At 41.6% G+C, this 12,556-nt stretch overlaps 1 protein-coding gene across 16 annotated transcripts in view; it reads right to left on the bottom strand.

Annotated features, from left to right (window-relative positions):
- The window catches only part of MBNL1 (muscleblind like splicing regulator 1), a 179,194-nt gene that overhangs the window by 129,949 nt on the left and 36,689 nt on the right, over positions 1–12,556 (bottom strand). For 14 of the 16 annotated variants that reach the window (XM_053390304.1, XM_053390305.1, XM_053390306.1 and 11 more), the window contains one exon: positions 11,342–12,433. The exons of 1 other annotated variant lie outside the window; for it this stretch is intronic. In XM_053390304.1, the coding sequence (XP_053246279.1) occupies positions 11,342–11,515 (174 nt within the window). In that variant the 5' untranslated portion in view covers positions 11,516–12,433. Of the gene's footprint in view, positions 1–11,341; positions 12,434–12,464; positions 12,535–12,556 lie in introns of those variants that run through there. One more of the 16 variants, XM_053390311.1, reaches the window with a different exon arrangement.

Here is a 12,556-nt window from a genome sequence, read left to right as displayed (position 1 = left end):
GAGATTCAGCACAAATTAAAAATAGATCTATTTCTATAGGGTCAGGTTACAGATATCAACTTTGCTCTTTGCTACTGGTGGACTGGGAGTTCCCATTTCAGCACAAATGCCACCACAGAGTACACTGGGATGTTGTTCTGCCTCCCCAAAATGAATATATGCTTCCGATTTGACAAGTTTTACTCCAGCAAAATTACTTGCCAGTGATGGCTCCTTCTACCAAAATTACAAGAGCAAACCCAAACCTCTCACTGGCCTTCAGCAAAATCAAACTGCTGATGATTTTGGGCTAAATAAACTCAGAACCAAACTCTTAGAAAGGCAGTAAGTTACTATAAAGAGTTAGTATAAAATGTCCCTCATAAGCAGTAACATTTGAGTATTGTATTACCTCTATTAACGGCTGTTCTAAAGCTCTTTGGCTGATTTAAGGACTCATGTATCACATACAGTATTCCAAGCTGAAGAAGCACTTGTTTACCTTTAAATGGGGGTGATCAGACAGCCGACTGAAACATACCTATAGATATTTGGGTGAGCTGCAGAAGATTAGTGAGGATTCCTGACTCGCCCAGTAAATTAACAATAGCAAAGGAAAATCCAAGGCAAAATAATAATAATCAGCCATGCCTAACACTTTACCGACTGTGAAGACTCAAGCTCTGTTTACCTGTAAAATATAAGCATTTAATGGTCATCTTGGCCACGTCTTTGTGCAACTCTGCTGGCCAGTTTTGTTTTGTTTATGAAATTTATATTTTGTATTTCATCACAGATGATCTCAGGGCTGGTAGCAACAATTTCATTGCAATACTACTACTACTACTACAACAACAACAACAACAACCACCACCACCACCACCACCACCACCACCACCACACACACACGAGAGAGAGAGAGAGAGAGAGAGAGAGAGAGAGAGAGAGAGAGGAGGGTGGGGGAGGAAGCCATTATGAAAACAGTAAAATTACAGAACACTACTTTGTCTTTCCTATCTGTCCCGACACAGGTCAAAAATAATCATGTTGAAATGCAGGAAGAAGAAAAGGCCAAAAGGTGGACAACATTGCCACCAGACAATTGGGGAGGTGACTGTATCCCAGAGCAGGGGTGCCAATGCTAAAAAGGTTCTATAACTTCACACAATTATGGTGTCATCAAAACAAACTCCATAACTGATCTTAAAATACAGACAGGGAAATACAGGCAGAGGCATTCCTTCAGGTAATGAGGTCCCAAACTGTTCAGAGCTTTATACATCAAAACTAGCACACTGAATTAATCTCTATAATGAACAGGCAGCCAGTATTTAGTGTCATAAGGACAGGCTAATATGGCTCTGTGCAAAAAGGTTCAACAACACTCTAGCCACTGCATTTTGTACCACCTGCAATATCTGAATGGTATTCAAGGACAGATCCACCATACAGAACTTGACATATGCTGAACCGACAATATTCATGCGTCGTAGGAATCTTGGCCAGGGCAAGATAAGGAACAGGCTTTGACTTGATGTTACCAATACGATGCATGGAGGAGATGCAAGCTGGCAGCAGCCATGACATCTTGTTAAACCCACAGGGCAAACAGAAGTTAATACGACTCACTTATGCTTGATGGCTTGACACTGCAACCCTAAAGAGAGTTGCTTGGAAGCGTGTCTTACTGGAATCAATGGGACTTAACTTCTAACTGAACGCAACTAAAGACTGTGCTGTTAATCAGATTTTCCTTCCCTTTATTTGCTCAGTGTGGCGCACCTGTAGGTCATGCTAAACAAGACCTATTTGAAAACAGATGCACTGTGAAAGAGCATCAAAAATTGATATTGCACAAACATCTTGTGTTAACTACGTATTGGTTCCCGTTTCTCTTCATCACTTGTATCTGAGATCCAGCAAAATAATAATAAGAGTGTCGGCTGTTTGCTGGAATTTCTGCTATTTAGGTTCCTACCATTTTAAGTGTATTTGCAATAAGTGATATACCATATCCCCCTTTCCCCCCGTCTTTTTTGCTCTCAGTTGTCTCTTTGCTTTTCGCCCTGGGGAAGTTCACACTTTAAAATAATTCAGTCCTAAAACTTGACAGCAAGTATGCTAGCATAAGCTCAGCCTTTGTATTTTTGTAATGATGTGGACACTGAGAACTTAAGAGTCGACAAGCTTATTTCACGCCTGCAGTGTGTGACATGGTTTGGGGTGGGGGGAGAGATAAAGGAACAGCTTAAAAACTCAGCTGACCATGTTTAGTTTGAAGGAAATGGGTGGAGGAAGCTCTATATACTCAGCTGATTACCCGTCACAGTGTGTTTATCTTCTCTCTTTAATGCACTTGTGAAGCAGAAAGGACTTGCAAGATGTAAACAGAAAAACAAGAGACAGAGACACCAATATGCTGACTGCTGGTGCATGCTGTAAATTATGGAATCCAGCTGTCAGCACAGTACCCAACATGTCCTTTAGATTCCAGATTAGTCATTGTTTTGTTTTGTCTGAAACTGATAACTAACCTATATGATTTTAGGTTCGCCCTGCCCTTCCTCCAAGGACTTAGGGTGCCATACACAGGTCTTGCTCCCCTTCTATCCTGTAAGGTAGGTTAAGATGAGAAATTGCGACTAGGCCAAGGTCACCCAGCAAGATTTACAGCTACGTGTGAACCTGGATTTCCCCCGCACAACAGTTTAACCGCTATAATACACTGTCTGAGGCACAACAAAGACATGGAAATGATTCCCAGTGGCTAAAGGCCTTTTTGTGTCTCACTTGTACCTCAATATCCCATAAAAACCCATCTCTCCCTTCCTGCCATACGCACTTGTTTGGACAAGCGATATGAGTTCTGATTCGAAATGCCCTTCCCTGGGAGCAAACTGCACTCAAAATAATGGCACTTATTTCTCAGTAGACATCAACAGGATTGAACTGTTTACCTTGTGTGAGCAGTGAAGATGCTAAGGAGGAACAGAAAAAGTGGACAAAGAATATGGATATCCATTTTCCTCCACAGAATTTATTTTATGTACAGTGCTCAGAGCTTGTTGCTGATAAGAACTACACAACTTTTAGAAGACATCTGAAGGCATCGGGAAGTTTTTTATGTTTGACATTTTTTTATGTTTTTATATGTGCTGGAAGCCACCCAGAGAGGCTGGGGGAACCCCGCCAAATGGGTGGGATATATACAATAAAAGTAATGATAATAGTACACATACAAACACCTTTTTGAGCCTCCCAGTGCAACCGTTATACACTTCAGATTCCTTTCTGTGTAGAGCCTAGGAGAAGCAAAAATGAACGTAAAGCTAAAGAGCAAGGCTTGGTTCAGATGGTCAGGAAGTTACTTGCACTTTTAACCAAATAGGGAAATATATATCTCCACGCCCCAGTTATGTAGTCTATTCCATTCCTAAAGTGGAATAATAACAGCAAATTTATCTGAGATGCTGGAAGCTAGTCAGCTGCCAACCAAAATGGTGCCACCTAGTTAAGTCTTTTTAAGTAGCTTCTACATGACTCTCCAATTTGTCTGACGCCGCTCTCAATTCAACTTTTGCATACACAGTATGATGGCCATCATGTGGTGAAAATCACACAGACTTCAATAAAATTCAAGCATGGGTAACAAAGGTTTAGCAGTTTAGTCCTAGCAAGAAATAATTTGAGGTCCGTAGGTAAAAGTGTTCCTGCACGTCGGAAGAGAAAACAGCAGTTAGTCCCCTGGGAAGTAACAAGGTAGACATTAGAGTGAATGAAGCTTTCAAATGTTTTAAGCTGAGGCAACCTGAGTTTTAACGGGAGGCAATTCCTGCTGCAGTTCAAAGAAACAAAATCACGCTTCCACAATTTGTTTCTTGACCGGCAACCAAATAAAGCTTACGCTAACATGAAATTAGGCAAAATCAAATAGTTCAAATTTGTTGCTTCTTTTCATCCCACAAAACTTACATAATTTGAAACGATATTTTAAAAGGGATCTTCTTCCTCTGAGAGGCTGAATGCGAATATTAAACAAGCTGACCTCAGGAACTTATTGTGCTAGATGGAATTTTCTACCCCACAGCTCGGTCCCTTAGCCACTTCGCTGAGGGTAACCAACATGGGGCCCCTCCACATGTTGTTGGGACTACAATTCCCATCAGTCCCTGCAAGCACGACGTTGGCTATCCCTGCACTATGCCATACCAGCCAGTTCAACTACAGAAACTAAACCAATTAGCAGTGCCCCAGGCATAGGTCTTTTCTATCTTCTTTATGTGATCTTTCCAAGTGGAGATCCCAAGGATCAAACCTGGCACGTTCTACATGCAAAACATCTGTTCTACCATCAAGATAGATTCCCTCCCTGTTGTTTTTTATCAATAATAATAATAATACTAATTTATTTATACCCCGCCCATCTGGCTGGGCTTTCCCAGCCACTCTGGGTAGCTTCCAACAAAATATTAAAATACAATAGTCCGTCAAACATTAAAAGCTTCCCTAAACAGGGCTGCCTTCAGATGTCTTCTAAAAGTTTGGTAGTTGTTGTTCTCTATGACATCTGGTGGGAGGGCATTCCACAGGGAGGGGGGCCACTACCAAGAAGGCCCTCTGCCTGGTTCCCTGTAACTTGGCTTCTTGTAATGAGGGAACTGCCTGAAGGCCCTTGGCGCTAGACCTCAGTGTCCAGGTACAACGATGGGGGTGGAGACACTCCTTCAGGTATACTGGACCAAGGCCGTTTAGGGCTTTAAAGGTCAGCACCAACACTTTCAATTGTGCTTGGAAACGTACTGGGAGCCAATGTAGGTCTTTCAAAACCGCTGTTATGTGGTCTCGGCGGCCGCTCCCAGTCACCAGTCTAGCTGCCACATTCTGGATTAGTTGTAGTTTCCGGGTAACCTTCAAAGGTAGCCCACAAAGAGCTACCCTCTATTCATTTCCCTCTCCCCCCCCCACACACACTATATACAGGGTGAGTCCTTTAAAAAAGGCCCCATAGATACAGAGTACACGTTCCACGGGGCCTCTTTTAAGATTCACCCTCTGTTTGTGTGTGTGTGTGTGTGTGTGTGTGTGTGTAGGTTTCAGTAGGTGGCCATCTAAAAAACTGCATTTTTATCTTTGAACCAAATGCCCCTGGTCCATAGAGAATATGAAATGCCGTGGTACCTGGGAGCATAGCCAAAGACTGAAACAGCACAGCTGAAGGTTCTGCCATTTCACAGGGTCTCCTCAGAAAGTGTTTGCTTTGCCTGCTACAATATTCTAAAAATAGCAAAAGCATATTGGGCAATATCCATCTTGCACTCAAATGCAGCTGCTAGACAAGAACTACAAACATTCTGCCTTACCTTGATCACCTTTTATCAGATGGAGAGCTTGCTAAATGTTTATTTTTTTAACCTAAACAAGTCACATATATACACACCCTCTGAGTAATAACTGGTTTTCCCCCCATTAACACCCTCATAACATAGGCACGCTCAAACCTTCAATGTCCTTTCCAATATGAAAGGCTGCTAGCCTTTAGAACTAATTTACTATTATTTTCATATGCATTTTAGAGGTGGTTAAATGTTTTTATAACTGTTTAGATTAACAGTTTTGTAACTGTTTTTCCTACTGAGGTGTTTGTACAGAAAATATACCTCACATAAATGTAATCATCACCAAACTTTTTAGTTCATGATATACAACGTATAGCTTATTTTGCAATATACATCTTATTTTTACAGAAACGTTTTACTTGCTATTCATTTTCAACAGTTTAAGTTCGTATTATTATTTTTTTGCCACGAGGCAGAAAAGACCAGACTGACCTCAGAATACAACCTCGTTTTTTCCCTTTAATTGCCCGAAAGCCTGCATAATAAATAACAACGGTAATCTTTACTTACATTAAAGCTAATTACAAACAGGGGGTGCAGGAGTATTTATTTTCCTGCTGGGAGTAGGGCAGAAATTCAGTAACAATCCTGGCCTATAAAGGAGTTCAGAAAGATTCTGAGGCAGGACAAAGAATAGACTGTAAAATATTAAAATGTTTACTTATTAAAAGCTTGGCATTGCCTGCTTTCGACTCCCATATGTCAGACATCTCAAGGTGCATGCTAGCAATGTTTCAGCCAATGCCATTCATGCTTTAGCAATGTCCAGATTAGACTACTGTGATACCCTCTACATGGGGCTACCTTTGAAATTTCAGCTTGTGGCGAGAATATGGCAGCCTGCCTGCTGACAGAAACGGATAGGATCTCTCATATTTCACCTATTTTGAGACAGCTGCACCGGCTGCCAATTCGTTTCTAAGCCCAACTTGAAGTGTAAGTCCTGACCTTTACAGTCCTAAACAGCTTAGGTCCTGATTAATCTCAGGCAACATCTTCTCCTATTACACACACACACACACCTTTTCAGGGTGTCCTGCTCCAGATTCTCTCTTACGGAGAGGCTAGGTTAAGCCTCTACAAGGAACAGAGCCTTCTTGGTGGTAGCTTTAATGCTCAAACGTTCTTCCAAAAGAGTTCAATTTAGCCTCTCCACTGCCATCCTTTTCAGAACAACAGTAGACTTTACATTGCCATCTGTTGAACTAGTTTTTGTTGTGGTTCATTAGGATTTTATTAAATTTTATTTGCTGATTACCTTTCATTTTTTCGTAAATCACACATCACTATAAATAATCAATATGCATATGAAGACACATAACTTGGTACAGGTTACCCCACTACTACCTTGTTCCATTTGGTGGAAAACCTGCTCTGCTAAACTATTATGGAGTCATGTAAGTTACATGAGTGTGCTGAGGTTATCGGTATCAGATAACCACTGATTCCTCTAGTCCACTGATGCCTACATATTTTGCTGGTCACTAAGGTATTGGCCAGATGCCATGATCAGAATCTAGGACCTTCTATATATACAGCATTGGCCCAACCACTGAGCTCTGGAGCTTTCTTCATAAATTGTGGGACTCTACCCACAGGGAGGAGACGAAGGGCTCTACAATTTAATCCACTGATCTGAGATTGATAGCCGCATGGATCAACCCCAAGAGACAATTCTTAAGATTTAACATTTCAAAAGATCCTGCATTAAGGTGAAAACTCTGATTTGTAATGTTCTTGAAAGAAATCTTCTGATTCTGTTCCATCGTTTGAAAGTATACTCAGGCTTAATTAACATATGTGTTAGCACACTTGCCAAGCTTTACATTCCCCCTCCTGGATATATATATATATATATATGCACATGCCAGTAGGGAGTCATACATGTGATGCACTAACTAAGCAAATGAGTGAAAGTAATTTGCTATGGTGTTAAAATGGGAAGTATCTGGGGATTGCATCTGTCTTCAGGATTTTGAGTCTTCCAAATAATGAGTAATCTCCAAGGGTCTGTGTTTATTACCAATTTATGTCAGAATATGCTGATCGAGGTTAAATGATAATCTTATTTATATGAGAGTAAGAATGCACAAACACATCTGTTGGATTCACAGCTTTTCTGTATTATAGCACAGTTGCTTAGAGCTTGGCGTTGATAACGCCAAGGTTGCAGGTTCGATCCCTGTGTGGGACAGCTGCATATTCCTGCATTGCAGGGGGTTGGACTGGATGACTATGGACTATGATTCCATTTATTACATTTGCAACACATCTTTTAGGAAAACGTCTTAGAAGGTGGCTTGCAAACCCGAAAAAAACAATTTTTTTTATGGTGAATCAAAATCAAAATAAAGTCACACTATATTGTTGTGTGTATGGATTTTCAATTTCACCAGACTCTGCATTCTGGGCATGACAACTCTATCATTGCTTACTAGGTGCTAGTTCTAGGGTGGTTGTGGAGCCTCAAGCAAGATACCACATCAACTTCCATGCATGGTGGGAGCTTGAAAACCAGAATCCACTCCAAGAAGTCAAGCTGAGGTCTCCTTTGCAATTCCTCCTCACAACAGCACACTTGTTCCCATGAGTAGACAACTCCAATAAGCAGTTAAACCAGCCTTGTGAATAGTTCCATAAAAAGCAAAATTTCATGATCAAGGGACATAAAATGTTTAATTATAGTTTGACTGCAGCTGCACACTATTTGTGGCCCAACAAAATTTTCATTTTGTGTCCTATTCAACGTTTTAAAGCAGGTGTGAGGAACCTCTGGCCCTCCAGATGTTGCTGAGCTACAGTTTCCACCATCCCTGGCCATTGATTATACTCGCTGGTGCCGATGTGAGTTACAGTTCCTCAACATCTGGTGGGTCAGGTCTTCCCCACACCAGTTTAAAAGTTTCCATGCTTAGGCATCGAGACATCATCCATCCTTGCCACAGAAGACTGAAGTCCCCTTCAGGCTCAACAGGGGAGGAGGGAGAAGAGATGCTGTTATCTGAACTAGCCAGATGTTTAACTGATATTCAATCACGGTCAGACCATTATTTAGCACTGTCTTGCCCAAAAATGACAACTAAACATTTCGTTTTGGTGACTGTAACATTGGTTTAAGAAGCCATTTGGAGCCTGGCATATATATCTGAGTTTCTAACACTGAACTCAACCCTTCCCTGTATAGTCTGTTGCTTTGTATTGAAAATCCACGTTTTTAAATGGCTGGGAGTATAGTCCGAAGGCACTTACCTTGCTGGTGCTAAGAACGCCTGAGCCTGGGGCAAAGGAAGTTACCTTATATAGAGTCAGAGCAATGCTCCATCTATCTCAGTACCGGCTACACTAACTTCCAGCAGCTCTCCAACATTTCAGGCAGGAGTCTCTCCCAACTCTAACTGGAGATGCCAGGGACCTTCTGCAAGAAAAGTACGTGCTCTACCACTGAGCTACAGCCTTTCCCCATTCCAGAACACCGAATGAATGGAAGACACCCCAGAAACCACACGTTTCACCTTGGGTTCCGTAACGGATGAGAAGTGAGATACAAATATGAAAAAACAAATCACTTGTTTTATTCCACCACTGTAAGTTGCTCCAAGAGTTTCAGCAGAACTGAAGGGGAGGATATACAATTTTATAAACAAAAAAATATTTGGGGGTGGGGAGGAAAAGAACAAATTCTCTCGTAGTTTGCAAAAGCTTCCAGTCGGGCAAAAGCTCTTGAAACAGGTTTGGAGCAGGGCTGGTGAGAGGTGGCATGGCACAGTCACCAAGACCCAGATAGAGAAGCTTGGAGGGCCACATCTGGTCATGGGGACTGACACGCCTTACCCGTGGCCTATGGCTAAGGTGTAGTACTGAATGTCTTTCATCTGCCCTTTGCGCTGCATCCCTCAGTCATTGCAACAACAGCTTGCACAATGGTCCCCGTAATCAAATGAATGGAAGTTACCTAGCAGCAACGCTTAATGGAGAGCTTTCCTGATCCTTAAGAATGGCTATGGTTGCCAAGCAGCAGAACAAAACGACAAATCCTTGGCTCACTAGCTTTGGCAACCAAGGCTCCCAGGGCCAACATATATTTGTGCGCTAGCTATGGAGCATCCGAAAACAGCAATAGACAGATAGATAGGCAGGCAGGCAGATGATCATCACTCCAACATGGCCTATGTGACTGACAAGCGGTATTACAACGTTATTCTACAGCAAGAAAATCTAAGCTGACCTTGAGTGTGATATGGCCAAATGGCAAGTCACAACCCACAACATGCCTTCAGCCGCCAAAGGAAACACAGAGCAGAGAGTTGACTTTTCTCACAGTTCCGGCGACTGCTGTCCAGTCAGTATGAACAAGTCCAGTCATAAACGAGGCAGAGCTGAACATTTGCCCCTTCGCAGCCTAATTTCAAGTCCAAATATTTGGCTGGAATGGCAGCCCTATTTCATTTTAAAACAAGCAAACATACATTTCTCCTTCAACTTCCACTTTGTCCAGCTGTAGGTTCATCAATTACAGGCATCACTTCTTTAGACATTACACCAGAGGCAGGAAAAGTGTGTGTGTGTGTGTGTGTGTGTGTGTGCGCGCGCGCATGACTCAACCACGTATCAATTTCTCACTGCTCTGTAACATGCAAAAGCCATCCTGGCTCTCAACCAGATTCAGAACCCTAAATGAAGCCTAAATACTTGCATTTAAATCAGTTCAGTTCCATTTAAGTCAATCAGACTAAGCAATTTGAAATTCAAGCCCTTTACCTGCATGGACTGTGGCATGTTGAGGTCAAGGTGCATTGAGCGTAAGCCTATGTATTTTTACTTGGAAGTAAATTCCACCATGTTCAATGGGGATTACTCCCAGGTAAGTGCATGCTAGACTGAAGCCCTAATCTGTATGCTCAAAGGAACATATGCCTTATGCCAGACCACTGGTATACCTAGCTCAGTATTTCCAACGCTGAATGGCAGAGACACTACAGGGTTTCAGACAAGGAACAATTCCAGCCATACAGATGCCAGGGAGTGAACTTGAAACCTTCTGCATGCAAAGCAGATGCTCCACCACTTAGCTACAACCTGTCTCCCAAATAAACAAGTCTGGGATTTCAAGCATGGTAAACTAGGGCAGAAGATAAGTCTCAAGCCTGACTGATGAAAGCAGGGACATATTTGAAAACAGCAATTCTAGACATCATCCATTTTCCTGAAGCAGTAATATATCCATAGAGCATTAGCTATAGTTCTCTTTCATAAGTGCGGAAACATGGTTTTCAAATCCAATATTTAAACAGGCGATCCTTTCATAAGCTAAGACTTATACAAGTGATCTTTTAATTAAGATTTTTAGTGCAATGTTAACGAAGGAAATTCTCAGACTTTGTGACTGCTGACTACACACAACAACTATCTAGGTATGCTCTCAGCACCAGGCAATTGTTCAGAAGACATGGCCTTTAGTTTGAGGACTCTAATTTTTTTCACTTTAAGCACACACAGAGAATTATCCGTTGATTTTTTTCTACAAAAGAAAAAAAGCAGAACCCTTTCATGTCCTAATGACTAATAAATTTATTGCAGTAAGAGCTTTCAGAGTAGATAATCCCAGCCTTTAACAGTTCAGACCTGAGTCCATCTTTCAGTCTAAACGTGAATTGTATTTGCTTTTTGCAGTACTATGGACTAACACTCATCTGAGGTGCACAAATGGTGCTTCTTAACATTCCAACTTAAAGATACACTGTAATTCTAAGGATGAAGGAACTATAATAAACTGCAAGAAAACAGAGCCTAGCCCTTCTGAAAAACCCCACACTCTCTCCCTGCCTTAAAGCATAATTATTAAAACCACAACCTCATTAATAAGATTAAAAAATAGCATCCTTTAAAACTCAATTGCTTCAGTGATTACAACTGTTTCAGTCATTATTTCTGTCTTAGCTTTGAAAAGAATGATAATATTTACTCACTTTCAATGAATCAAAGCAGGCGATTACTCGTCCATTTTCAACTTGGCAGCTTTTCGATGGATGTGCAAATTTACATTCCGTATCTGGACGTGAGCAAGTCCCTCTTTGGAACTCACGACACACTTCCAGTGTTAGCCATTTTGTGTCCCGGATTGGTGTGACACTTACAGCCATGTTTAGATTTTTTTACAGGTAGTTAAAATTGTCAATGAAACAAACAAATTAAAAAAAAAAGGAGAGAGAGAAGAGGCCAAACTGATAAGACTGGAAACGCTGAAAAATGCCACCTCCAAAATGCTTCCCCCAAAGCCCCAAAGCCCAACGTTAAAAGATGTAAAGTTGTGTTGTCGCAACAGCAAGGAATAGATTTCCCACTAGAAAGTCACAGCGCAAAACTGTCAATCAGAAGAGGGGGGTGGTTTTGGAACTTAAGGTCGTCAGAAAAATGAGCATTTAAAAGTGTGGCCTGGAATGAGCCTTGTGCTCTCAGTAAACCATTCTTGAGTGCCAAATTGGGAGGCCAAAATGCAAGCAGCAGAACGTGGGAGACCCTTCAGCAGAGAATTTCCAAGCTGCTCTCAGGAAAAAGTTGCCTGAAAGGAGAATCTCCACACGGCTGAATCTGCAATTGTTATTATTAATTTTATTATTGAGATTTCGATTTATTCAATTTTTTTGGTGTGGCGCAATTGGTATCAATTAGTTTGGCACAGACAGATGCAGCAGTTTAAAGAGATAAATCAAGGAACGGTTTATTTTGCTCCTTCTCTCTTTGATTTTTTTTTCCTTTCTGGCAGAAGATTATCTCACTTTTCCAGCAAACTTTTGTTGTTGTCGTTATGCTTAATATTTCTAAAAGAGTAACTAAAGCAGCCTAGGGCAACGCCTGATGCTTAGAGCTTTTTTTTCTCTCTCTTTCTCTTTCTCTTGATTATAAGTAGAAATGAGGGGAGGGGTGGCTGGGCTAGAGGTGGAGAGTGGATGAGCTGTCGTCGCAGTCTAGCTGGCAGCAAGCAAGGCAAAAAGCAGAGTCTGCTCTAGAAGCGGTTCCAAGCAGCAGAGACGTCAGGAAAGGCACTTCTTAGTACCAACCTGTAGAAAAAACAGATACGTTAAAATTTACCAAGCAGCACTTCACTGATGTCTCACAGCATAATCACGTCGCCATGTGCTCCTCTCCGCCTTACTACTCTCTACACAGCATGATTCCCCACC

The sequence above is a fragment of the Podarcis raffonei genome, chromosome 5 (genome assembly GCF_027172205.1).
Source record: "Podarcis raffonei isolate rPodRaf1 chromosome 5, rPodRaf1.pri, whole genome shotgun sequence".
NCBI classification, from domain to species: Eukaryota; Metazoa; Chordata; class Lepidosauria; order Squamata; family Lacertidae; genus Podarcis; species Podarcis raffonei.
This window is presented reverse-complemented; position numbering and strand designations above follow the sequence as displayed.